Consider the following 25,273-nt stretch of genomic DNA (forward strand, 5'->3'; position numbering starts at 1 on the left):
ATTGAACTGGGAAAAGATTTTACGAATAAGATTTCAAAAGCACAGACAACAAAAGCAAAAATAAATGAGATTATGTCCAACTAAAAAGCTTCTGCGCAGCAAATGAAACAACAGAGTGAAAAAACAACCTATAGAATGGGGAAAAAAAAGTATTTGCAAGCTATTCATCTGACAGGGATTCATATCCAGAATATACAAGGAACTCAAATATCTCACCAGCAATAAAAACCAAACAAGCCAATTTAAGAATGGGCAAATGATCTGAACAGATATTTCTCCAAAGGAGACATACAAATAGCTAATAAATATACAAAAAAAGTTCAACATCACTCATCATCAGGAAAGTGAGAGTGAGGTATTTTCTCACCCCAGTTAAGCTGGCTATTACAAAAGTCAAAAAACAAAGCTGATGAGGATGCAGAGAAAGGGAAAATCTTATACACTGTTGGGAATGTAAACTCTTAGAACTACTATGGAAAATACTATGGAGTTTCCTCAAGAAACTGCAAATAAGATAACCCACTACGGAGCATTTATCCAAAGGAAAAGAAATCAGTATATCAAAAAGACATCTTCCCTCCCCCATGTTCATTGCAGCACTATTCGCAATAGCCAAGATACAGAATTAGCCTAGGTGTCCAGCAAGATTAATGGATAAAGAAAATACTATTCAGTATAAAGGAATGAAATCCTGTCATTCACAGCAACATGGCTGGAACTGGTGGATATTAAGTGAAATATGCCAACAAGAGAAAGTTGCACACCACATGTTCTCACTAATGTATGAGCTTTAAAAAAAGTTGATTTCAGAAATAAAAAGTAGAACAGAGGATACTAGAGGATGGGAAGGATTAGGAAGAAGAGAAGGATGGGAGAGATTTGTTAAAATTATAGCTAGATAGAAGGAATAAGTTGTAGTGCTCTATACCACTTTAGGATAACTATAGTTAACAATAATATGTAGTTTCAAATTGCTAGGAGGATATTGAATGTTCTCAACACAAAGAAATGATAAATGTTTGAGATGATGGATATTTTAATGACCCTGATCTGATTACTATACATTATTTGTATCACATCACCATATACCCCATAAATATATACAATGATTCTGTCAATTAATCATCCCAGTTCTAAAACAGGCAAACCAAAACAATATACAGTCGGCCCTCCGTTTTGTGGATTCTGCATTCCTGGGTTAAACCAACCACTAATGGAAGAAATTAAGGGGAAAAAATGGATGGTTGTATGTGTTTATTGAGATTTTGTAAAAGTGCAATAATGCAAAGCACAATAAAACAAGATGTGCCTGTATACATTTTTGTACCTATGATAAATGCTTCATGTTACCTGTCTTTGTCTGTCTAATCTAAAATAACTACCCAGTTACTCTATATCATGTTAGCCTATTTTAATAATCCAATGTTTTGGTATGATTTATTTAGTTTTGGATTACCTATCCTTTGGAATTCTTGTCAGAAGTTCAGTATATGCAACAATAATTTTCAAAATACTTAATCCTGTGTATCTTTGAGAGTTTTTAAGGATTTATACCAAAAAAGAAGTCACAGAAAAACATTCTTTTTCAATGCGTTTAAAAGCTCTCTTCCACCACAAATCTAAAACTGCCTTAAATATCATGTATCTTGGCTGGGCACGGTGGCTCACGCCTGTAATCCCAGCACTTTGGAAGGCTGAGGCAGGCGGATCACAAGGTTAGGAGTTCGAGACAACCTGGCCAACATGGTGAAACCTCGTCTCTACTAAAAATACAAAAATTAGCCAGGCGTGGTTGCAGGCACCTGTAATCCCAGCTACTCAGGAGGCTGAGGCAGGAGAATCACTTGAAATCGGAAGGCGGAGGTAGCAGTGAGCCGAGATCGCACCACTACACTCCAGCCTGGGCAACAAGAGCAGAACACTGTCTCAAAAAAAAAAAAAAAAAAAAAAAAAAAAAATCACATATCTTTTAAAAATAAATGATTTTACCATCTAGCTTCAAACCCTGACTGTGCCACTTAGCAGACGTGAACGTGAGAAAATTGTTTCTTTCTTAGAACTTCAGTTTTCTCTTTTATAAAATGGAGACAAAACTTAATTCAGAGAGCTTTGAGGATAATTAAAACCCATGAGAAAATGAATAGAAGATTGGCTTAGGCACCTAGCAGTACTTAGCAATGTTTTTCCTCTCTAAGTTTTAGCTGTGAATTTTATTCCTCACTACTTACAAGCATTTCCCTCTTAGATGTTCCCTCTACCTTTTTGCTGGCTGGACGCAGTTAATGAAGAGGCTCCAGAGATAGCAAAGTCAGAAGGCAGAAAAAGCTTGCATATTTAATTCACCACATAAAGAGGTGACTGCTGACCAGGAAAACCCACTTTAGATTCCTAAGGAATAAGAAATAAAAACCTATTGTGTTTGAGACAATATATAGTTTCTACAGTCATCCCTTGGTATCCATGGGTGATTGGTTCTAGGACCCTCGCAGATACCAAAATCCACATATGCTCAAGTGCCTTACATAAAATGATGTGGTATTTTTGTATAACCTAAGCACATCTTCCCATCAACTAAATTATAATAATAGATCACTTATAATACCTCATACGATGAAAGTGCCATGCAAATAATTGTTATAATGTATTTTTTTCCAATTATTTTCTATTCCAGTTGGTTTAATCCATGGATACAGAACCCATGGATACAGAGTGTCACCTGTATATGTTACTGCAGTTTAGCCTATCCTAATTAATAGGATACAGAGTGTCAACTGTACTTGTTACAGCAGTTTAGCCTATCCTAATTAATACAGTCTTGAGAAGTTGAACCACATGCAAGAATACCATATACAGGGGAAAGTATCTACCAAATATCAAATACTGAGCCAGCTTCCTTCCCTCCTCAGTCACAGGAAACTGTAACAAGGTTTATACCGGACATATTGGACACTGGAAGTTTCCACAAAGGGTAACAGACTAGTCTAGGAGAAATGACAGATAATAATGGAGTGGGAGGGTCACCTCAAAAAGAGATTACTCAGGAAACCCTACAGTGAAGCCCACTAACAGGTGCCACCCATGTGCAAAGAGCTTTCAGATTTTTTTATTGTCTCCAAAAAAAGGCTGATTCCCAATGATCATGAACACAAAAATATTTTAAGAAAAACTTTAGTACCAAAGGCAGAACATAAGTAGAAAACGTAACACAACTTGAACAAAACAGAAACAAAGCTGGGAGAAGACCTAAAACAGTAACTATTTTAAAAATAAAACACCAGTAATTCACATCCTCAAAGAGATAGAAATACTGAATTTACAAAGCAAAAAGAGGATACTCTTTCTGAAAACAGAGAGGAAAATACATTAACCTTCTGGGAATGGAGTACAAAAGAAGCTCTTGGAAATAAATGCAGTGAAAGTCAAAATTTAAAATTTCAATAGTTGTAAGATAAAACTGGTATTTTCCTCCAAAAAACTAGACAGAAAACAGAAAAAAAAAGTAGAAAATTAGAGAATCAAGTGGAGGCACATGTTTGAACAACATAAGTTGAGATCAACACAGGAAGAAAAAAATCCAATAAGTACAATATATTTTTCAATACTGAGGAGTGTCCATATGTCTACTGAATGAGGCACAATAGATGAAACACCTTCTCCAAGGCACATCATTGTGAAATTTCAGAATACCAGGGACACAGACAAAAACACAAAAGCCTCCAATGAGAGTAAAAAACAAGTCACATACAAACTATCAGCACTCAGAATGGTATGAATTTTTCACTAGAAACTATAATATAGTGGACCATTGCCTTAAAAAAATATGAGAAAAAAAATTTCCAACATAGAATTTTATACCCATCCAAACTGAGAATCAAGAGGGTTAGCAGGATAGAGGCATTAGAGATACAAGTTTCAATACCCTCTGCTAAAATCTGGGAGAAAAAAAAAAAGCTTTAACATCCTGAAACAGGATCCAACAAGAGGTGAATGAGATTCCCCAGCATATCAGTAAAAGGAGATCCCAGAATTACGGCATGACATCTTAGAGAACTAGTCCACACTGAAGCAAGAGAATTAGGACTTTGGAAAGATTAACTCCAAAAGAAGAAACTGATTAACAGGTTTAATCACAGAGAAAATTTACACTTCTGGCAAATAATTTGGTAGTTAGTAAATGATAGCTAAAAGAAAAACTATAAACAAGTGGGTGAGAGAGAAGAAATATTCACCCTTGTGTTGACTAAAATTGTAGGTTTAAGCCATATAACAGTGGCTTAAACTAGAAGGCGATTTCACATGTAAAAAAAGTCCAGGGAAGGGCAGCCCAGGGATCCTAGTGTGGTGTTCCATGGTGTCAGAAACCAAGGCTACTTCTCTTTGTTCCACCATCACCAACACAGGCCTTCTACCTCATAGTCCAAGAACTCAAGGTATTACACCCATATTCCAGCAAGCAGAAATTAGAAACAAGGTAACAACCCCTCCAGCACTCCTTTAAAGTCACTTACAGGTCATTAATGTGCCGACATTTTTCCACTGTCCAGGATTTAGTGCGGGGGCCACAACAAACTGCAAAGATTCTATTATTAAGTTTTAAAAAGGGCAGGGGTTGGGCTAGGAGAGGGTAGATATTGAGAAACAGCCAGGAGTCTGTGCTACTTCCTTCCAAAACTTTCTGTTCTCCATATCTTACTGTACTTCATATTATTTATTAATCACTGATCTATTTTCTCTTCATTTATTCATCTCCTTCCCCCAACTTGTACATTCCAAGAGAACAGGAACTTTGTCTTGTTCAGTTCTGTACCCCAGTTTCAGGAAAAGAGCATAGAAGGAATTTGGTAAATGCTGTTTAAATGAGTGAATGCATTAATTCCAGGGTTTAAAAAGTCCAAGAAAATAGGTGGGTGCAGTGTGGGTCACGCCTATAAATCCTAGCACTTTGGGAGGCAGGCAGATCACTTGAGGTCAGGCGTTCACTGCCAGCTTAGCCAACATGGTGAAACCCTGTCTCTACTAAAGGTACAAAAAATTAGCCAGGATGACGGCGCACACTTGTAATCCCAGCTACTTGGGAGGCTGAGGCAGGAGAATTGCTTGAACCCGGGAAGCGGAGGTTGCAGTGAGCCAAGATCATGCCATTGCACTGCAGCCTGGGCGACAGAGTGAGACTCCGCCTCAAAGAAAAATAAAAGAAGTCCAAGAAAATAAATCAATAGTGCTGACACAAATTATATTTTGTTTGGTCTTACTTGGTTAGAAATGGGTATCCCTTAGCTGCAAAAATTAAGGCATCTCCTCTGGAATTACTAATTTTAAAGAGCCTCCCTTCCTTCAAACTGATGATTCCAAAGCCCTTCCACAAAATTCCCTAGTCCTCATGATAGAAGCAGTGTTACATTAACGTATGCAATAATGTAATTATTAGAAAGAATAATACAAACATTAACATAATAGAGATTTCTGTGAAATTAATATAATCAATTACTGTAAATTAACTAATGCAAGCATTATTAGATGAGGATTTATGTCTCATAGAAGCCACTCCCCCACAATGTGAATTTGGGGGCAGTGGCTTCTATGAGACATAAATCCTCACCTGCCACAGAAGGAAGTCAGCACATACTATCCATAACTGAAAATGCAAGAAATAACAGAAAATGCCTATTATTTAAAAATATGGGCCGGGCCTTGTGGCTCACGCTTGTAATCCTAGCACTTTGGGAGGCCGAGGCGAGCGGATCACCTGAGGTTGGGAGTTCCAGACCAGCCTGGCCAACATGGTGAAACGCCGTCTCTCCTAAAAATAGAAAAATTAGCCAGGCGTGGTGGCGGGCGCCTGTAATTTCAGCTACTCTGAAGGCTGAGGCAAGAGAATGGCGTGAACCCAGGAGGCGGAGGTTGCAGTGAGCGGAGATCGCGCCACTGCACTCCAGCCTGGGAGACAGAGCGAGACTCTGTCACACACACACACACAACCACGGAAACAGGTATTAGAAGAAACAGCTTAAAATGTTGAAGGTGGTTAATCTGGGGACCAGTACTCCGGGACTGGGAGGACTAGACCAGAGGTCGCTGTTTTGCTGTTAAGGCTTACAGAACAATCTAGTTTCAAACTATGTTTAACTTCGACTTTTTCCTATCATGCTCGGTGCTGCTAGTCCTGAGCTCATGGAAAATTAAATCTTTATTAGGAGCCTTCCAAGATCACGCTGGGGTGGCAATGGGGGCAGATAACACAACGCAGAAAAGCGAAGGCTCACTGGTCTACAAATACACGTCTATCACAACGTATAAAAGTTAACCCTGTCCCAGCCTGGCCAATATGGTGAAACTCCGTCTCTATTAAAAAATACAAAAATTTGCCGGGCGCGGTGGCGGGCGCCTGTAGTCCCAGCTACTCAGGAGGCTGAGGCAGGAGAATCGCTTGAACCCGGGACGCGGAGCTTGCAGTGAGTCGAGATCGCGCCACTGCACTCCAGTCTGGGTGACAGAGCGACTCCGTCTCAAACAAACAAGTTAACCCTGTCAACATCTCGACTTTAAATGCAAAGCACTGCACATGTACACGCTCAACACCTCCCCTTCCTTCTCCAGGGGCAACACACGCACAACCCCCGCACATTTACGAATCTACACAACTCCGCATTGGAGCGAATGAGGTCAGAGCCCAGAAAGGTGAAGCAGGAACGATCCCAGCCTTCAGCTAATTCTAATGTCACCTCTAACATCTGGGGCAAGAACGTTTCAGGAAACCAAGGGGCACCAAGGCTCAGCGCCAAAGACAAAGACGCCAAGCTACAGGACCTGTCGCGCCTCCAGCGCCGGGGTGGAGCTGACCCAGCCGAGCCCCGCCCCTGCCTGCCTCCGCCAGTGGTCCAGGAGTCGCTTTTTTCCACTCGGGAAGCCTTCAGAGAAGTCTCACAAAGGATTCGGCTGGCTGCTTTTCTCAGCGCCGAAGCCACGCCATGCTAGTCCTCAGAAGCGGCCTGACCAGGGCGCTTGCCTCGCGGACGCTGGCGCCTCAGGTACTGGCCGCGGGAGCGCGCCCGAGCCCTTGCCCGAGGGGAGGGGTGGGGCGGGGGGAGGGTGTTTCAGGAGCGTGCAAGCCACGCGCATGTGCGAGCCACGCGCAGACGCTCCCAGACCTGGGGTCCCGCGCCGACGCGGAAGTTCTAGCGCAGTCTCCGGAGCCGTGTGGCGCGCGAGGAGGGGGTTGCAGTCAGGGATCGTCCCGCCGGCATTCGCAGTCAGAGGACTTTTCTAGCTGGATGCCAGGGTTTTTGTGTGTTTTGTTTTTGTTTTTGAGACGGAGTCTCGCTGTATTGCCCAGGCTGGAGTGCAGTGGCGCGATCTCGGTTCACTACAACCTCCGCCTCCTGGGTTCAGGCGATTCTCCTGTCTCAGCCCCCCGAGTAGCAGGAATTACAGGCCTGCGCCAGCACGCCCTGCTCATTTTTTTTGTATATTTAGTAGAGTCGGTTTCGCCATGTTGGTCAGGCTGGTCTCGAACTCCTGACCTCGTGATCCGCCCGCCTCGACTTCCCAAAGTGCTGGAATTACAGGCATGAGCCACTGCGTCCGGCCTGATGCCAGCTGTTTTCTAGCCTAAATGCCACAACCCCCGGACACCCCGTGGCGCCGGCTGTTGCGTTTTTGCCGCCCAGCTAAGTCGTGGCTGCGGCCCAGGGAGCGCTCCCATGTTGTCACTTGGCGTTGTCCATCCGCCGGTGGAGTTGTGGCTTTCCAAGCTACCCCTCTCTCTAAACATCAGGTTGAAGGAGGGAATGGCCAACCAGCCGCTCGCAGTGGAACAGGCCTTCCCCTTTTGAATGAAACAACTTCGAGCATTTCGCAGAGACCCTTGAAGAGGAGACCCAGGGTCCCGGTGGGGCTGGACCCTGCCCGCCACCTGCTCTTCGTGCGGTCGCTCCCCCAGCCAGGCTGGGACGGGAGCCTCCTAGCAAACAGGACGATGAGAGACTCTTTTAACCTTAGATGAGAAATGGACAAAATGGAGCTTGTGATTCTGCCCTAACTTTCGAGATTGGCCTATTCTGTGGCTCCAAGCCAGAAATGTCTTTCCTTTTCACGTTTAGGACTTTACTCCTTTCTGAAGGGGCAGGATAGGAAGGGGGTTAACCTATCCTAGAGACAGACTGAGGAACACTAAAGAACAGCAGCTAATGTCAATTCACCTCGGATTAACAATGCAGTCTTCACCCTAAATATTCTTTCTCTAGTGGCACAGGGCCAAGAATTATTTCCTTATGGCATGATTCTGAACTTGGTTGAGTTTTTAAAAATGTCTGCCAGTTGTTCTTTTTTAAGTGAAGTGGAGGTCATTGTGCTGGGAATGAGTCCTAACTTGGAGGTAAGGGAGCATGGAGGACTTATGATTTCTGCCTCCAGTAGGTAGTTTGCTGTGCAAGAAAAGTCTCACCGCCCCACACATATCCCTCTATCCTTGCAGTTAGCCTTTCCTGAGCTTCTCTATATTTCTCCCGGGAAAGAGAATAAAAATCTGTCCATTTGACCACCTATTTTCTGTGAAAGTTGCAGATACCCGGATGAAATCACTTTTGTCAGATCCAGACAGAACAGACTGGGAGGGCAGGAAGAGAGGAGGCTCGTGCTTACATATCTGAGATAAAAGCTGTTGCCAAGGACTTTAATTTTAATTTTTTGAGACAGAGGCTTTTTCTGTCACCCAGGCGATCTCAGCTCACTGCAACCTCCACTTCCCAGGTTCAAGCGATTCTCCTGCCTCAGCTTTCAGAATCGCTGGGATTACAGGAGCCCACCACAACACCCGGCTAATTTTTGTGTTTTTAGTAGGGATGGGGTTTCGCCATGTTGGCCATGCTGGTCTCGAACTCCTGACCTCAAGTGATCTGCCCCACCCTCGGCCTCCCAAAGTGCTAGGATTACAGGCGTGAGCCACAGCGCCCAGCCCAAGGACTTCAAAACCCCCACAGGAAATCCTTTCACATCCTACACCTATCTCCTGCTTTGACAAAGTTTATCATTAGGCCTTCTTTAGGACTGCAGTAATTCAGATAAGATGTTCTTGAAAGACCGCTTTCCTGGTAACAGCATCTCTACCACTAAACTGGCAACTCTGGCTTTGAGTCTCTGAACCAGTCAACTCTGTTTGTAAGCAACCTATGTGAATCTCTCACTTTTTGCTGATAAAAGCTTCCCTTTACCTTTCCCTGACTGGATGCACTGATGGCTTTCAATCCCATACATTTGTATCTATAATCCTCATTTCTCATTCCCAAGTAAACACAACATGTTTGTAGATAATTTTTTTCTAATATCTTTTTTTAGGATAACATCTCTAGATACAAAACTCTGAAAATTAAAAACAGTTGTTTCAAATACCTCATTGGCCCATTTTCTGAAATGTTTATATTTTATATTATTTTTAAACTATAGATACTAAATGGTTTTTTATTTTCAGAATTTGATTAAATTGACCCAAAAAGAATGGCCATCGAAAGAAAGGATAGTTGCAATTATTTTTTGGTGTGAAGAACGGTTTTCCAAGAAAACTAAGACACTTGGACAATAAGGGTATAACTCATACTGGAGATGAATGAACTCAAGATAGACAATTATAATTAAGACGTTATGCACACAAACTACATAGACATTTGTATGTTGTAACCAAAAATATGTCAGTGAAAGATGCCTACTGAAACTGTTGTGATACATTATTCTAGGTAGTGAGCCTCAGGAAGTTGTCACATGCTAACCATATCTAAATGAATGGATTTGTAAACTAGAATGCCATGGAAGTGGTCTGTGTATCCACGTGTGTTTACATAAATATTTGCATGTACATACACACAGACAGACTCTGGATAATTTCTGACAGGGCATTTGCTACTGAACATTAAGTTCACTCAGGCTCAGAGGGCCAGAATAGGACAGAAAATTTACCTATTTGGCGTATGACTATTACAAAGGGTGGTCTTAAAGGATAGTTCCATAAACTTGGTATAATTGGGTGCACTAAATGTGCATACTTCTTGATATTGCATCTGTAATTAGAAACAATGATGCAGACAATTCTGATTTGTTGAGTTTTTTTCCCTTTCAGCCTTTATGCAGTACACGCCCATAGTACAATGCAATTGGATAAGTCATAGCTTCCTTTTATATTAGTTACAGTCCAGTCCTGTTTTTGACCAGTAGTCTTCGTCAGTGGATTCAAGAAATACTTTGACCTGAATAGCCTTCCTGTTTTTTTAGGAACCTAAAAAAAAGAGGTTGTTGTTATTAGTAAACATATTTTTGGGCCTCCCAAAAGGCATGTGTACTTAATAAATTTTTTTCAATGTGTAACTAATACATATGGTATTGAGTAAGATGGAATATTGGCTACACAGGGGAAAACCCTTTGTAAATTAATGAGACTAAGTCTTAAATGTACTTCTTGAGTAAAGGAGTATCATTATGATCCCACGGCCTTCTTATAAAGCAAATTCTCGTGAAAAAATGGCTAGAGGTAGACCCCTGCTAGGAAACAGTCACTATATATTCATCAGAATTAAGAGTAGTTATCTTTATTGATATCTCTATGTAAACAAATATATATGGAGAATTGACAACAAAAGTAAACAATGGATAATGAGTCTGTGTGTGTTCCTTGTACCAGACTCAGATTTGGTTGTAACCAAATCTGTAATTCTACCTTCCCAGGATATTTACATCTGTCTTATCTCCCTCAGGTGTGCTCATCTTTTGCTACAGGCCCCAGACAATATGATGGAACGTTCTATGAATTTCGTACTTATTACCTTAAACCTTCAAAAATGAATGCGTTCATGGAAAATCTTAAGAAAACCATTCATCTTCGGACAGCTCACTCTGAATTGGTTGGATTCTGGAGCGTAGAATTTGGAGGCAGAATGAATAAAGTGTTTCATATTTGGAAGTATGGTAAAGAGTCATCCAGTTTTAGTGTTCAGTATAGATTTTCATTCTGTTAAATGTAACATAAGACTTAGTTCTTGTATCTATATTACTATAGATACATATAGGTTAAGTAAGACTTTTTAAAAGCAATACCAAAAAAATAAATTAGCAGATCTTCTTCCCAGTGGTTCACCTCTAACCACCCCTTGCTTGAACTCTTATGTTATCATAAATGAGAAAACATGGAGTCTCATATATCAAACCATAAAATTGTGAACTAGACTTTAATCCCCAGAAAAATGTTAGAATTGTTTGCTATATAGTTCGTGAAAATTTAAAGCAGTGATTGTAAATGTTCAAGTGGGTTAAGATCACAGTTGGGCCTGCCAAAAGGCATGTATATTTAATAAAAATGTTTTAAATGTGTAACTATATATGGTACTGACTACGATGGAATACTGGCTAAATAAGGGAGAATGCTTTGCAAATTTGTGAGACTCCTAATTGCTGTTCTTGGTAAAGGGGTATCATTAGGATAAGAGAATTTTTTTTCTTATTATTATTATTACAGCTAGGGCTGGTATCAGCATTTTTGCAGAAATAATTCACCCATTTGGGGGTTTTATAAAAATGGATGTTTTTAAAGGATGATCGTTAACTTTTAAGCCTTACCCAACTCTGAGATTTAATAATTCTGTTATGTTTAGAGACCACTTTTTTTTTTCATTTATGTACCCCAGAGTTTCAAGGAATTCACTTTCGTACTACCCTAGGGAGGAAAAGGAATGAGAGAGAGTTCTTCCCATATTGAGCTGACCTACCTCTGATTTAGTAGAGGAAGGAGAACAAGGAACAAGAATCCCCAGAATGTTTGTTACTCCCATGTCTGTTCTTAACAGTCCACATCAGGACTTGAGGGGACCTAAAGAACTTTTAATAATTTCATTTACTGTTTAGTGATCAGTGTCCAAAGTTAATAGTCATAAAGTAATTTAATATGAAAAGAGTTCATTCTATACTTGACGTAACTCTTTAGTTTTTCCCTGTTAATAAAACAGACCCTATTAAAACATAACTTATGCTTTAGATAAACCATAAGTTGAAACATGTCCCATTGAAAAACCTACTAATAAAGTCTTTATAATTCATTTATATGCTTTAGATAAACCACATATATAATCCACTTATGTGTGTTAGATGAGCCACAAGTTTAATCATGTCCCATTAAACTGCTCGTAAAGTCTTTATAATTGACTTAAGTTGTAAGATAGGTGTTATTCCTTGTCCTCAGCATAAATTATATAATTCATTTACTATTAGTCTTAGGAGGCCCTAAAAGTAAATATACTATAGTTTTCCCTCTGTATTTGCAGGAGGTTAGTACCAGGACCCCCTGTAGATACCAAAATCAGCTCAAGTCCCTTATATGAAACAGCATAGTGTTTCCATCAAACCCACACACATCCTTCCACATACTGTAAGTCATCTCTAGATTACTTTTAATCCCCAATACAATATAGATACTATGTAAGTAGTTGTTATACTATATTATTTCACTTATATTTTTAAGAATATTTTTAATCTGCAGTTGGTTGAATCCATAGATGCAGAACCTGTTGAGAGGGAGGGCTGACTATACAAGGCCCATATCTTGGTAAATGTATATTACCTGTTTGGGTAACTTAGAAAGAAGAGAAATAAGTTGTAGAGAAAAAGAACTACTGACAATAAATAAAAGAATCAGCACTATTTCATTGGGAGCTGTTGTTCAAAAAATAGGCTTAAAAAGTGCATCTTAATTTCATTTATGTTAAATTTGATTCAAAGTGTAGCTTGACCTAATCACCGACCACCAAGGAAAAATTCTTTATAAATCAAATGCTTCCATTTATTAATAAGAATCGTTAACATATACTGAGTACTAACTAAGGTGCCAAACACCATTCTAAGCTCTTTTCATGTATTAATTCATTTAATCCTCACAACAACCCTGGAGGTAGGTGTTACACTATTTTCTTCACAGAATAAGAAACTGGGACACAGAAAGATTGAATAATGAACCTAATTCACACAACTTCCTAAGAAAGTCTTAGAGCCTATAAAGCCCATTCTATGTCAATTAAGTTCATTTTTTACATTTCAACTCCCCTTTTAGACCATGAGTAACTTGAGAGCAGTTGTCACATATATTTATGTTGGCATCTCCAGTGACATAACAACATGGGGTCCCCATATGGCCTTGCACATTTGCTGAACTGAGTAAAATTTAAGTAAAAATATGGGCGATTTTAAATCAAAAAATTTTTTCTTAATTATTTTCCTCCCATAGATAATTTTGCTCATCGAGCTGAAGTTCGGAAAGCCTTAGCCAACTGTAAGGAATGGCAAGAACAATCTATCATTCCAAATTTGGCTCACATTGATAAACAAGAGACGGAAATTACTTACCTGATACCATGGTCCAAATTAGAAAAGCCTCCAAAAGAAGGTGAGTTCTTCCCTCTTATAGACTATGAGTTTTAATGAGTAAAATACTATAGATCTAAAGCTATAAAAAGTAAAGTTCTATAGGAAAAAAATATGTAATTCTTTGTTTTCTATAATAATATATGGTGAGTCTGGAGATAAAAATGAATTAGAGACCGGGCACGGTGGCTCACGCCTGTAATCTCAGCACTCTGGGAGGCCAAGGCGGGCGAATCACTTGAGGTCAAGAATTCAAGATCCACCTGGTCAATGTAGTGAAGCGCCATCTCTACCAAAAATACAAAACTTAGCTGGGTGTGGTGGTGCATGCCTGTAGTCCCAGCTACTCGGGAGGCTGAGGCAGGAGGATTGCCTGAACTTGGGAGGCAGAGGTTGCAGTGAGCCGAGATCGCATCACTCATCACTGCACTTCAGCCTGGGCGACAGAGTGAGACTCAATCTTTAAAAAAAAAAAAAAAGAGAGAGAGAGAGAGAATTGGAGCTCTAGAGCTCTTTGCTTATCCTTAAAACATTGAGCACAAAAAAGGGAAGTATTTTTCCGAATTGAAATCTAACAGATGCCTAACAAAAGTTGACATGGTCAATATAGGTGAAAAAGTGGGGCTTGGGAGCTAGGAAAACAGGTGTAGGTAGATGAGTCGTAGTTTATGAAATTTTGTCACAGTTTTAAAATGTATAAACCTTTAATATAAAAGTATTTTTCCCACAAATTCAGCTAATCTTAAATTATTAAGTATATCTTTGTTTGTAAACTGACTGTTTTGGGGGAATGAATTAACTTACACTGTTAAGCTACATTATTGTAGTTTAACTTTTGTGTCTTCCTCTTTCTTGTTTCTCAGTTTGAAAAGATTTGTCTTCTTCCTGATTTCACTTCTTGCTCACTAAAGGAAATAATTACCTCAGTCTAATTTTAAACAGAGGTCAGATTCAAAAAGCATAAACTAATTTAAATTTCATTTTATGTCTCCCATAAACTCAACTTTGTATTTTATTTTAGATTACAAGAGATTTGAAAGTTTTGTTTGGATTCTGATGTAGTTAAAACTCCCCTTAGCTTTCAGCACTAAGTAAAACAGTTGGCTTCGCAGTGTCAGGTCTTATAAATAGTTCCCTTCCTCTATGTTGTTCATAATTCTTTAGTAACTTTGTATTTCTTTCCTTTTTCTTCTCCAATCTACCTTGTCCTCTGGTTTCTTTCTCTCCACCCATCTTATACTTCTGGCCAGAAGGTAGAATGGTTTTTAAGCATGTACCTCAATATTTAAGAAGAATAAAACCATCTCCTTGAGGGTTTTCTTTTTTTCCTTAAAGGCTCAGACAGGACTTCAGGTCAACTAGAAATAGAATCCTATAGGGGAAAATAATACAAAGGAAAAAGTTATTTCCTCTCAAAATTGAAAAGGAGAAGGAAATGTAGGATATCAGAAAATACTTCTCTTACTCATTTCTTTTTTTAAAAGTGTAGATGGGCAGCTTGAAAATTCTGCTCCATTATAAATTCTCAATATCTTTTTTTTTGACAAATTTTATAGATTAAAAATATTTCAGAGTGTAGTTTATATATAGCTTCCAGTCCTTTTTATTTTCTTTATGATTAATTTTAACAACTGACCCTTCAACATGGACAAAGACTTTCTAAACATAAAAGCAAAGAAAAATAATGCAGAGAATTAATAAATATGAGTGCATATGTATGTATACATGGATTATCCTCTAAATTCATTGGTTAGCCTTCTAATGGAATCAAGAAAACCTGGTTAGAAATTGTTTGAATGTCTTCTGTAAAATAATTATTTTTCTCCCTATTCTAGGAGTCTATGAACTAGCTGTTTTTCAGATGAAACCTGGTGGACCAGCTCTGTGGGGTGATGCATTTAAAAGAGCAATTAATGCCCATGTCAATTTAGGCTACACAAAAGTAGTTGGTGTTTTCCACACAGAATATGGAGAACTCAACAGAGGTACAGTTGTCCATTTGTTCTATGAAGTTGCCATGTATATTAGATCAGTTTGTCTCTCTTTTTCATTATGGTACCTGTTTTAATTTTTATTTCCAAATTTTTAGAGTTTGTTGTTTATAGGACTGAAAAAACCTATAAACATCTTATTTTACATCTTTTTTTTTTACAATGTTAATACTTTATGGAGCCTTTTTCAAATGCTGAACTGCTGTTTCTTTTTTTAAAAACTTTTATTTTAGGTTCACGGGGTACATGTGAAGGTTTGTTACCTAGGTAAACCCATGTCACGGGGGTTTGTTGTACAGATTATTTCATCACTCAGGTATTAAGCCCAGTACCCAATTGTTATCTTTCTAATCCTCTCCCTCCTCCCATCTTCCATTCTCAAGTAGACCCCAGTGTCTGTTGTTTCCTTCTTTGTGTTCATAAATTCTCATCATTTAGCTTCCACCTGTTAGAACACGTGGTATCTGGTTTTCTTTTCCTCCATTGGGTTGTTGAGGATAATAGCCTCTAGCTCCATCCATGTTCCCACAAAAGATATAATCTGGTTCTTTTTTATGGCTGCATGGTATTCCCTGGTGTGTATGTACCACATTTTCTTTTTCCAATCTGTTGTTGATAGGCATATAGGGTTTCATGAAAAGATTCCAAGTCTTTGCTATTGTGAATAGTGCTGCAGTGAACATTCACATGCACATGTCTTCATGGTAGAATGACTGATACTTCTCTGGGTGTATATCCAGCAATGGGATTGCTAGGTTGAATGGCGGTTCTGCTTTTAGCACTTTGAGGAATCACCATACTGCTTTCCACAGTGGTTGAACTGATTTACACTCCCATCAACAGGGTATAAGTGTTCCCTTTTTTTATAACCTCACCAGCATCTGTTATTTTTTGACTTTTTAGTAACAGCCATTCTGACTGGTGTGAGATGGTATCTAGTTGTGGCTTATATTTGCTATTCTCTAATCAGTGATATTGAGCATTTTTTCATAAGTTTGTTGGCCTCATGTATGTCTTCTTTAGAAAAGTGACTGTTCATGCCCTTTACCCACTTTTTAATGGTGTTCTTTGTTTTTCTCTTATATGTTTAAGTTCCTTATAGAGGTTAGATATTAGACCTTTGTCAGATGCATAGTTTGCAAATATTTTCTCCCATTCTGTAGGTTGTCTGTTTACTCTGTTGATAGTTTGTGGGTTTTTTTTGTTTTTTGCTGTGCAGAAGCTCTTAAGTGTAATTAGATACCATTTGTCAATTTTTGTTTTTGTCATGATTGTTTTTGTCTTTGTCATTCAAAATTAATATCATTGACATAGAAAATTATCACATTGTTGCAACATTTTTAAAAATCTGTTACTAAGTATAATATACAGTAAGACCCTAATTTGTTTTACTCATTTTTTTTTTAAAGGAAACACACCATATGTTGATAAAGGTTTATCTAGGCACTTAAGGTTATACTTTTATTTTTTCTTTGTATCACCTAAATTTTCTACAGTAAACAATATTTTTATAATCTGCTTTTTAAGAGAAAAAATAGTAGGAAGTTGGGTCTAGTCTTAATTGTACTTTAAGCTGTGTTTCTTTGCATTTTCTCTTCAGCCTTATGTTTCCAGTTTAACTTATAAATTTATATCCCAAATTTCTGATCCCTCTGAAATCTTATCACTAACATGTTTAGTTTTTCCTTCTTGATATCACTATTTTGATTTAAAGAATAAGACAACATTTCTGATTCATTTTTTCAATATTTCTTATTTGCTATTGCCATATAGTTCAGAAACTACTTGTGGTTTGTTTCTGCAGTTCATGTTCTCTGGTGGAACGAGAGTGCAGATAGTCGTGCAGCTGGGAGACATAAGTCCCATGAGGATCCCAGAGTTGTGGCAGCTGGTAAGCTGTTTGACTAGGCATGAATTATTTTTAGAACAAATGTGATTCAGTCAATAACTATATGCCTTCTTATGAAATGTTTTTCCAGTTCGGGAAAGTGTCAACTACCTAGTATCTCAGCAGAATATGCTTCTGATTCCTACATCGTTTTCACCGTTGAAATAGTTTTCTACTGAAATATAAAACATTTCATTAACTGCTCTAAGATGTGTCTGCTAATGGTGCTTAAATTCTCCCAAGTGGTTCTCGCTTTTATTTGAAGGAGATGGTAAGTTAATTAGTTAATTTGCTATGCTTCCTGAATTTTTGAAAGTTACATCTTCTCCACTGCTTTAAGAAATAGTTCAGTTCACTTTCACCTTGGCATTTCAGTATGTTACACATTAGAAGTAGTTGTCACTACTTGGTTTTTTATTTGTTTTAGAATACCTCTTCTGTATTTTGATAACTCATTGCTTTATAGAATTTTCTTTTATTCAAATAAGGATTTTACATTTCCTTGCCCGACAGTATTTTTGAATTATTTATATAAAATATCTGTCTTTTCATCATATCTACTTTTCCTGAGATTTTTTTAAAAAATTGCTTAGTGAAGTTTATTTTGTGATATCAAATGGGATTTATAAAAATATTAGATTAAATTTATTTCTTTACTGTGGAAAAGTACAATGTCATCTGTATCAATTATTGCTTTTACATTAATTATTAGTCATTCTAACTTGGAAAATAATGCAGTTGGGTCACAGTGTCAAAAATCTAGGAAGTCTTGTTGGTTTATATGTTAAAATTGTCCATTTATAATTAATTTTACTAATTTCTACTTAGTTTGGATCACTAACAGAGATCTTGGGACATTTATTTGTTTTAAAGAAATATTTGTGGTTATGGAAATGCTTGCCCTAATAAAAATCCTACATATTCATTGTTGTTTTAAATTCATATTTTATAATTATATGATCTCTAGAGCTCTTACTATGTTGCTATAAGACAGTAATATAGTGATAATTTACCAACTTTATTGAAAATGTTAAGTTGCATCAATAAAATAGCATGCTGGGAACCTGAGAAGGAAGGTTTCTTTAGTACTGCCACAGATGTCCTGGAGTTTTCCTTGAAACATCTTTCATTTCCATTTTACTTGATATCTCTACCTTATAAAACTAGATTTGGTACTCCTGATAGTGTATATTTACAGCTATATTATTTTTACATTTTTACAGACTGTCTCCTGATAGTCTATATTTACAGCTATATTATTTTATATTTTTAAAATCTTATAGCTATAAAATAGTAAATTGTGAATTAGTTGTCCAAGGGAAATGTGGAAAACAAGATGTACAGTTTCCTCTTATTTATCAGGCTGTAAGCGATCTGCAGTTTATCTGGGCTATTATGCAACGTCAGATATTATTTATGAGAGGCAGGCAGTGGCAGCTTAAACAGACATGCCGCCTCAGCATTCTTTTCCATGCAGAGTTCAAAGAGGCCTAAGACATCTCACATTTACGTGAAATAGCTGGGGCATAAGTATGTGGTTAATTACACATAAATTACCAATTAAATTAAAAGTTAACTAAAATGCTACAGAAGACATTTAATATTTTGCTTCAGAATGTTATGGTACCTTAGGGTTATGAATATCAATTATTTTTGATCCATACCTTATTTAAAAGGAAGGAGAAGCTGACATTTTTATCTTTTTTAATGGATATACTCTAAGTTATCTTAAAGGCTTCCCTGGATTAAGCAAAAATAGAATTACATGGTTTAAATCATATACCATATTCTTCATACTTAGTTCCAAGTAGATTATGACTTTTTCTAAAACTTAACGTGACAGAGATTTGCCTTCCAGGGGGTCTAACTTGAAGAGGAAAGTAATTTACATGTACAGGTTTATATCATAGCATTATGTTTTTCTCTATTTTATTCATTCTTTCATTCTCTTCAATGACTCCCAGCACCTGCTCTTCCATCTTCATTCTTAGCCAATGACCTTTCCTTTTACTTCACAGAGAAAATAACAATCAGAACAGTCTTCATAAGTTCCCACCCCGACCTCTGCCCGCTTTCTGCAGCCAACCCTGGATACCCTGCTTCTTTCCTCGCACTGTGGATGAATGACCCGTGCGCCAAGCAAACACAAACCCTCCACTTGAACGCTCACTTGCTGAAGGATGTGGCTCTGGCAGTTTTCCTCTCTTGTTGCCTGAAGCCACAGTATTCCCCTTCAACTGGATTCTTCTCCTCAGCATACGAATATACTATTATTTTTCCTATATTTAAAAAAAAAAAATAAATAAAATTACCCCATTTTTTTTACTTTACAATATGACTCAAAAAAGTAGTTCATACTTCCTGCCTCCATTTTCTTCCCTCACATTATCTCTTAAACATTCTCTGATCACGCCAGCCAAATTGTGCTTGTCAACTCATTTCCCAGTTCTCATTTTACTTGACTTGTTAGCAGTTGACCTCTCCTTTCTTCTGGAAACAGTTTCTTCGTTTCTCTGAAACACTGACTGCACAGGCCTTCATATCTCCTAGTCTCCACCTTGTCTCCTTGACCTCCAGTGTAAGGACTGAGTCCTTGGACCACTTCTCTTTTCTATTTATACTTACTCCCTATGTCATCACCCCCAGTCTTGTGACTTCAAATGCTATCTGTGTGTGGATGGCTCCAGTCCACACCTCTTTTCTTTTTTCAAATTCACACATATGAATTTGAATTCCAGGCTCATCACATCCAGGTGTGTTCCCCACACCTCCACCTGAAGGTCTATTAGAAATCTCACACCCCTCTTGTCCACAACTGAGCTCTTGATCTTTACCCAGAAACTTGATCGCAGCTAATGGCAACCCCAGCTTTCTGTTTTGCTCAGGCCACAGACCTCAGAGTCATTCTCACCCCGCCTTTTCTCTCTCACACCATTGTGTACCTGTCAGCAGATCCCAGATAGCTAGAATTTGATTGCTTCACATCCCTATAGCAACTATCCTGGTTCAAGCCAATCGTCATCTGGATTTTTGGGAAGTGCTCTTAACTGGTGTCCTGCCCTTCCCCTCTGCTCTCAACCCTACTTTCAACATAGCAGTCAGAATAATCTAAAATATAAACCAGATCATATCACTCCTCTGCTCCACAGCCCCTCCCAATACCTTCATCTCTTCCTCAGAATAATTGTCCAAGCCTCTAACTGTGGCCTACAAGTCTTTACATGATCTGTCCTGTTACCTTTTCCATCCTCACTCCAGACCTGGCCTAAGAGGCTTTTCTTTGAACCTGCTAAACATGCTCTTACCTGAGGGTCCATTCCCACTGCTTCTGCCTGGAATGCTCTTCCCTAGACAAGCATCTGCATGGATCATTTCCGTGCCTCCTCGGGTCTTTGCCCCCATGAAGCCTTCCCTGACAACCCTATTTAAGATTGTAATCTCCTCCCACGGTGGCCCCTATCTGCTAGAGACCGAAAGTTTTTGTCCCCCAAAAATTCACATGTTGAAGCCTTAATCTCAACATAGGAGGTTGGGCCTTTGGGAGTTAGTTTTAGATGAGGTCATGTGGGTAAGAGAATTGGTGCATTTGTAAGGGCATAAAGAGTCCTCTCTGTGAGGAAACCAGAATGTAAGCCTTCACTAGAACTTAATAATGCTGGTCTTAGATTTCCCAGCCACTAGATCTGTGAGAAAAAAAATGTTTGTTTAAGCCACCCAATCTATGGTACTGTTGTTACAGCAATCTGAACTAAGACACTATCCCTCTCCCCTGCTTTATTTTTCTGTTATCACCATAATTAATGTTTTACTTATATATGATTTGTTAATGTATGTCTCTTCCCACTAGAAACCAAATTCTGTGACAACAAGGGTTTTTGCTTTCATTATTGTCATATTACCTTGCCTGGCAGGTGATAAGCCCTAAGTACTTGTTGACTGAATTAACATATGAGATGTGTGAGTTTGAAAAAAGAAGTACATCATTCCGCCACTCTCATTTTGTGCCAGCGTTAACAGTAGATTACATAATTGTTATTGGAGGTGCCTCACTACTACATTTGGAAAGTATTCCTGGAAGACACGGCGAATGACTCAGTAGAAGTCCTGGCTATGGGGGGGTGCCGTCAATAAAAATAATACCATTGCCTGTTGGTTATAAGTTGCTGTCACAGACTATGAAGGTATTTGAATTGTATTTCCAGGAAGAGAAACAGATATGCAACCAGTCTGATTCAGTTCTACCTGCTGCCACAGAACTCCCAAAGGATAAGCAAATGCCACTTGTAGACTCAAACTCTGAACTTCATTCTCAGCACCAGCTTTTAACCTACTGAGTAAATCCTATGAGCCTGAGTAGTGTTGCAGCTGAAGTTGTAGTACTTTCTGTCATCAAAGGAGTGTGAACCTGGAGTATGTTGGAAGAAGAGTTACGTTCATTAGCGAGACCTCTTTCGTAACTGCTGTCACCTAGAACATCTGTTCTCTAAGCATCTTCTTGAAAGAAGCACATTCCCCCAGGAGAAGGAAATGGTTTGTTTTCTTTAGTGACAGATAGTTGACCCAGGACCCTGAGATAAAGGAGTATGGGCATTAGACAAAATGAGTTTTACAATAGTTGACTGGAAGAAATGGAAGTTTTTGAATCACAGGCTTCTGCCTTGAAAGGGCAAGGCCATAGTGGTTGTGAACCAGCCAGATTGTGTACAAGCCTCCTGCAAGAAGAAATGCCTGTAGGATTAAAAGCAAAACAGCAAAATCACAAAGGAAGGGCAAGATGATGCCCAGATGCAACCTATATTATTAACAGACAAGGAAAGGATCCAAGTAAAAGTTCTGTAAACCAGCTGTTGTCCTGTTTTCTGCTTCCCTTCATAGCAAAAATATAGATTTGTGTATATTTGCAGTCTCCCCTTCCTTGCCTCTCATTCTTCCCTGAAAATCTATTCCAGTTAGGTCTGCATCCTTGTCATGCTGAAATGACTCTTTTGAAGGTCACCAAGGACCACTGTCTTCTCAAATTCAATAGCCATTCCTGCCTTTACTCATTTACATTCCTTACTCATCTTCTCAGCAGTGTCGGATATAATTGACAACTTCTGCCTTCCTGAAACAGTAATTCTCTGAGTTACAACATATGGCATTATACTCTTCAGATTTTCCTCTTTCTCACTGGCCAGTCCCTCTCAATTTCCCTGGCTGGCTTCTCTTCTAAATGTTACAGGATCTCAGGCTCAAGAATGTTCTCTCTCTTCATTCTCTCCAGGTAATCTCATTCAGTCCCAAGGCTTAAATATATACATACCGATAACTTGCACATTTTTTTTTTTTGAGATGGAGTTTCACACTTGTTGCCCAGGCTGGAGTGCAGTGGTGCGATCTCTGCTTACTGCAACCTCCGCCTCCCAGGTACAAGCGATTCTCGTCTCAGCCTCCAGAGTAGCTCGGATTACAGGCATGCGCCACCATGCCCGGCTATTTTTTGTATTTATTAGAGATGGGGTTTCACCACGTTAGGCTGGTCACAAACTCCTGACCTCAGGTGATCCACCTGCCTCGGCATCCCAAAGTGCTGGGATTATAGGCATGCGCCACCATGCCCAGCCAGCTTGCACACATTTATCTTATTTTCCATCATTGCCCCTGAGCTTCAGACTGAAATATCAACTGCATTTTTAACACAGCCATCTACCTAGTTCAGGTCACAAACTAGAAGTCACCTTGCTAGCTCTCTTTCCCTCGGTCCCTACATGGAGTCTGTCAGCAAGTCCTGCTGGATCTGTCTCCAAAGTGGATACTGAACGTTACCATAGCTCCCTATCTATTGCTACCATCTTAGTCCAATCCACCATTATCTATTAGTCTTCCTACTGTCCTTTCTTCCCATAGTAGCCAGTGTTCTTTCTGAAACAAAGTAGGTCACACCACTACTGTTTAAAACTCTCCAGTGGCTCCTTGTTGCACTAAATAAAATCCAAATACCTTAAAAAGGCTGGCAAGATCCTGTGACATGTGGTCCCTGCTATCTCTCCAGTTCCACCCCCTGCCACTCTTCTCCTTGCTAACTCAGTATAAGAGACATTAGTACAGATATCTCTTTTACCCCCTCAGCTTGCCAAGCTTTTTACCACTGGGCTTTTGCAACACTTATTCTTTCTTGCGGGAATATTCTTCGCACCCACCTTGAAAGGTTGCTCCTGCTCTTTTTATTCAGTTCTCAGCATGTCACTCCTCAGAAAAGGCCATCTCTGACTTCTCTCCATTGTTATCCGATTACCATGTCTTATTTTCTTCTTAGCACCGATTGCTGTCAATATATATTAGATGTGTTTGTCCACACATCATCTTTCACCACTGAAATATAAATTCATTAGAGCAGGAATTCTATTTTCTTCTACATTGTACCCCCAGTACCTAGAGAAATATCTGGCATACAATAAAGTTCAACAACTATTTGTTAATGTATATTGATGCTGATGTGATTTTACAAGGTCGATTTTAACTGATACCTAACTTCAACAAAAAGAACCCTCTGCCACTTGACTGTCCCTGTACTTTTGGATGAGTTTCTTATCCACGGAGCTGTAATTTACTCGTATGTAAAATGGTACTTTTTACCTTATAGGGCAGGTATTGAGAATTAAATGAAGTGTATAACAACACAGTAAACACTTGAAAACTGAAGCTAAGGGTTTTTTTCGTACTTAATGTAGACATTACCATTACAAAGCGTCAAGTTTTTTGAATCTGGGCAAGTTCTTTTGGGCTTTTCTATGGATAGAAGAATATTTTGGTCAAGACTCATGGGTAGGGCCAGGCGAGGTGGCTCACACCTGTAATCCCAGCACTTTGGGAGGCCACGGTGGACAGATCACCTGAGGTCAGGAGTTCGAGACCAGCCTGGCCAACATATAGTGAAACCCCATCTCTTCTAAAAGTACAAAACTTAGCTGGCATGGTGGCACATGTCTATAGCCCCAGCTACTTGGGAAGCTGAGGAGAACTGCTTGAACCCGGGAGGCGGAGGTTCAAGATCATGATCATGCCACTGCACTCCAGCCTGGATGACAGAGCGAGAGTCTGTTTCTCAAAAAACAAAAACAAACAAACAAAAACAAAAACAAAACTCATGGGTAACATTTTCTAAATTACCTGCCTTTTTATTTTTCAGTAAAGTTTTTTCTTCTCCCTTGTCATTGTTCACGAAGAAACAGTGTTCTATGATTTCATTAGAGCCACTATAACGTAAACTTCAAGATAGGAGGATGAAGTTGTGATGCTGATGCTCACTTCAGGCTCACTTGAAGCCAAGATTTTTCTGCACACAAAGTTCAGATCTGTGCCACAGAAAAAGGACTGCTCACGACACTTTGTCACAGCCGTTCCCAAGAGGTCACAAATAGAGCCAGCCTCTTGTACTGCCTCAAAAGGACTGTTTGACAGGGATTCAAGTAGCAAAATAAGCAGACATCTTTTTCTGAAACTGATTCCTAATGAGCTATGAAAAATACATTTACATTGTCTCAGCACTACTCCTATGTTGTCTGCACAGCACTTATTACAGGAGAAAAGAATCACTGATATTAGTATCATTTCTGTTTCCACATCTACTCCTTCCTGCTCACCCTTGCCACCACCCCCAGCACCTTGCCAGTATACCTGCTACATCGTGTCCTTATATTTTTGGTTGAATTTAAAAAAGGGCACTGAAGGCTGCCTTTGTAGCTTCCCCTATACCAAGTGAACATTTATTAAATAAGCTCAGCTACAGAGCATTTTCAGAAATCTCAGTGCAGCTTCACAATCAGTAAGCAGAGTATTTATCTAAAAACCTCTAACACTTAATACCAGTTACTCAGTATGAACCAACATGAAAATACAAAACAACCTTTTATTTACGAGTAGTCCCCTCAGTTCTCTTTCATGATTAAGGGAACATTTGAATCTTTTCTCAAGTTTTTCCTTTTGATCCAAATCACTTCCCCTCTACTTTTCTAATGACTTT

At 38.9% G+C, this 25,273-nt stretch overlaps 1 protein-coding gene and 1 long non-coding RNA gene across 5 annotated transcripts in view; one reads left to right on the plus strand and one right to left on the minus strand.

The window, feature by feature from the left end:
• Positions 1-6,961, minus strand: part of LOC103219085 (uncharacterized) — an 18,359-nt gene extending 11,398 nt beyond the window's left edge. The window contains exon 1 of one of the 2 annotated variants that reach the window (XR_012094850.1): positions 6,866-6,961. This is a non-coding gene — a long non-coding RNA (uncharacterized lncRNA). Of the gene's footprint in view, positions 1-6,807 lie in introns of both variants that reach the window. The other variant, XR_491829.3, reaches the window with a different exon arrangement.
• Positions 6,927-23,733, plus strand: NIPSNAP3B (nipsnap homolog 3B). 3 transcript variants are annotated; one of them, XR_005235047.2, is made up of 7 exons: positions 6,927-7,028; positions 10,740-10,950; positions 13,256-13,414; positions 15,228-15,377; positions 17,188-17,274; positions 17,363-17,542; positions 19,290-23,733. XR_005235047.2 is itself a non-coding variant. In XM_007968533.3 (6 exons), exons 1-6 carry the CDS (start codon positions 6,969-6,971, stop codon positions 17,437-17,439), a joined length of 744 nt encoding a protein of 247 aa, XP_007966724.1. In that variant the 5' UTR covers positions 6,927-6,968; the 3' UTR covers positions 17,440-23,733. The 3 variants fall into 3 exon arrangements, 1 of the variants encoding a protein (XP_007966724.1); XR_491836.3 differs by having other exon boundaries at positions 21,474-23,733; XM_007968533.3 differs by having other exon boundaries at positions 17,363-23,733.
• Positions 23,734-25,273: the final 1,540 nt, after the last annotated feature.

Source organism: Chlorocebus sabaeus, chromosome 12 (genome assembly GCF_047675955.1).
Source record: "Chlorocebus sabaeus isolate Y175 chromosome 12, mChlSab1.0.hap1, whole genome shotgun sequence".
In the NCBI taxonomy this organism is placed as follows: domain Eukaryota; kingdom Metazoa; phylum Chordata; class Mammalia; order Primates; family Cercopithecidae; genus Chlorocebus; species Chlorocebus sabaeus.

Bases quoted from the DNA above. Each gene is read 5' to 3' on its own strand.
- NIPSNAP3B (XM_007968533.3), top strand. From the start codon at position 6,969: ATGCTAGTCCTCAGAAGCGGCCTGACCAGGGCGCTTGCCTCGCGGACG. The intron at 7,029-10,739 runs GTACTGGCCGCG...TATCTCCCTCAG, and splicing joins CGCGGACGCTGGCGCCTCAG to GTGTGCTCATCTTTTGCTAC. The intron at 15,378-17,187 runs GTACAGTTGTCC...TTGTTTCTGCAG, and splicing joins ATATGGAGAACTCAACAGAG to TTCATGTTCTCTGGTGGAAC.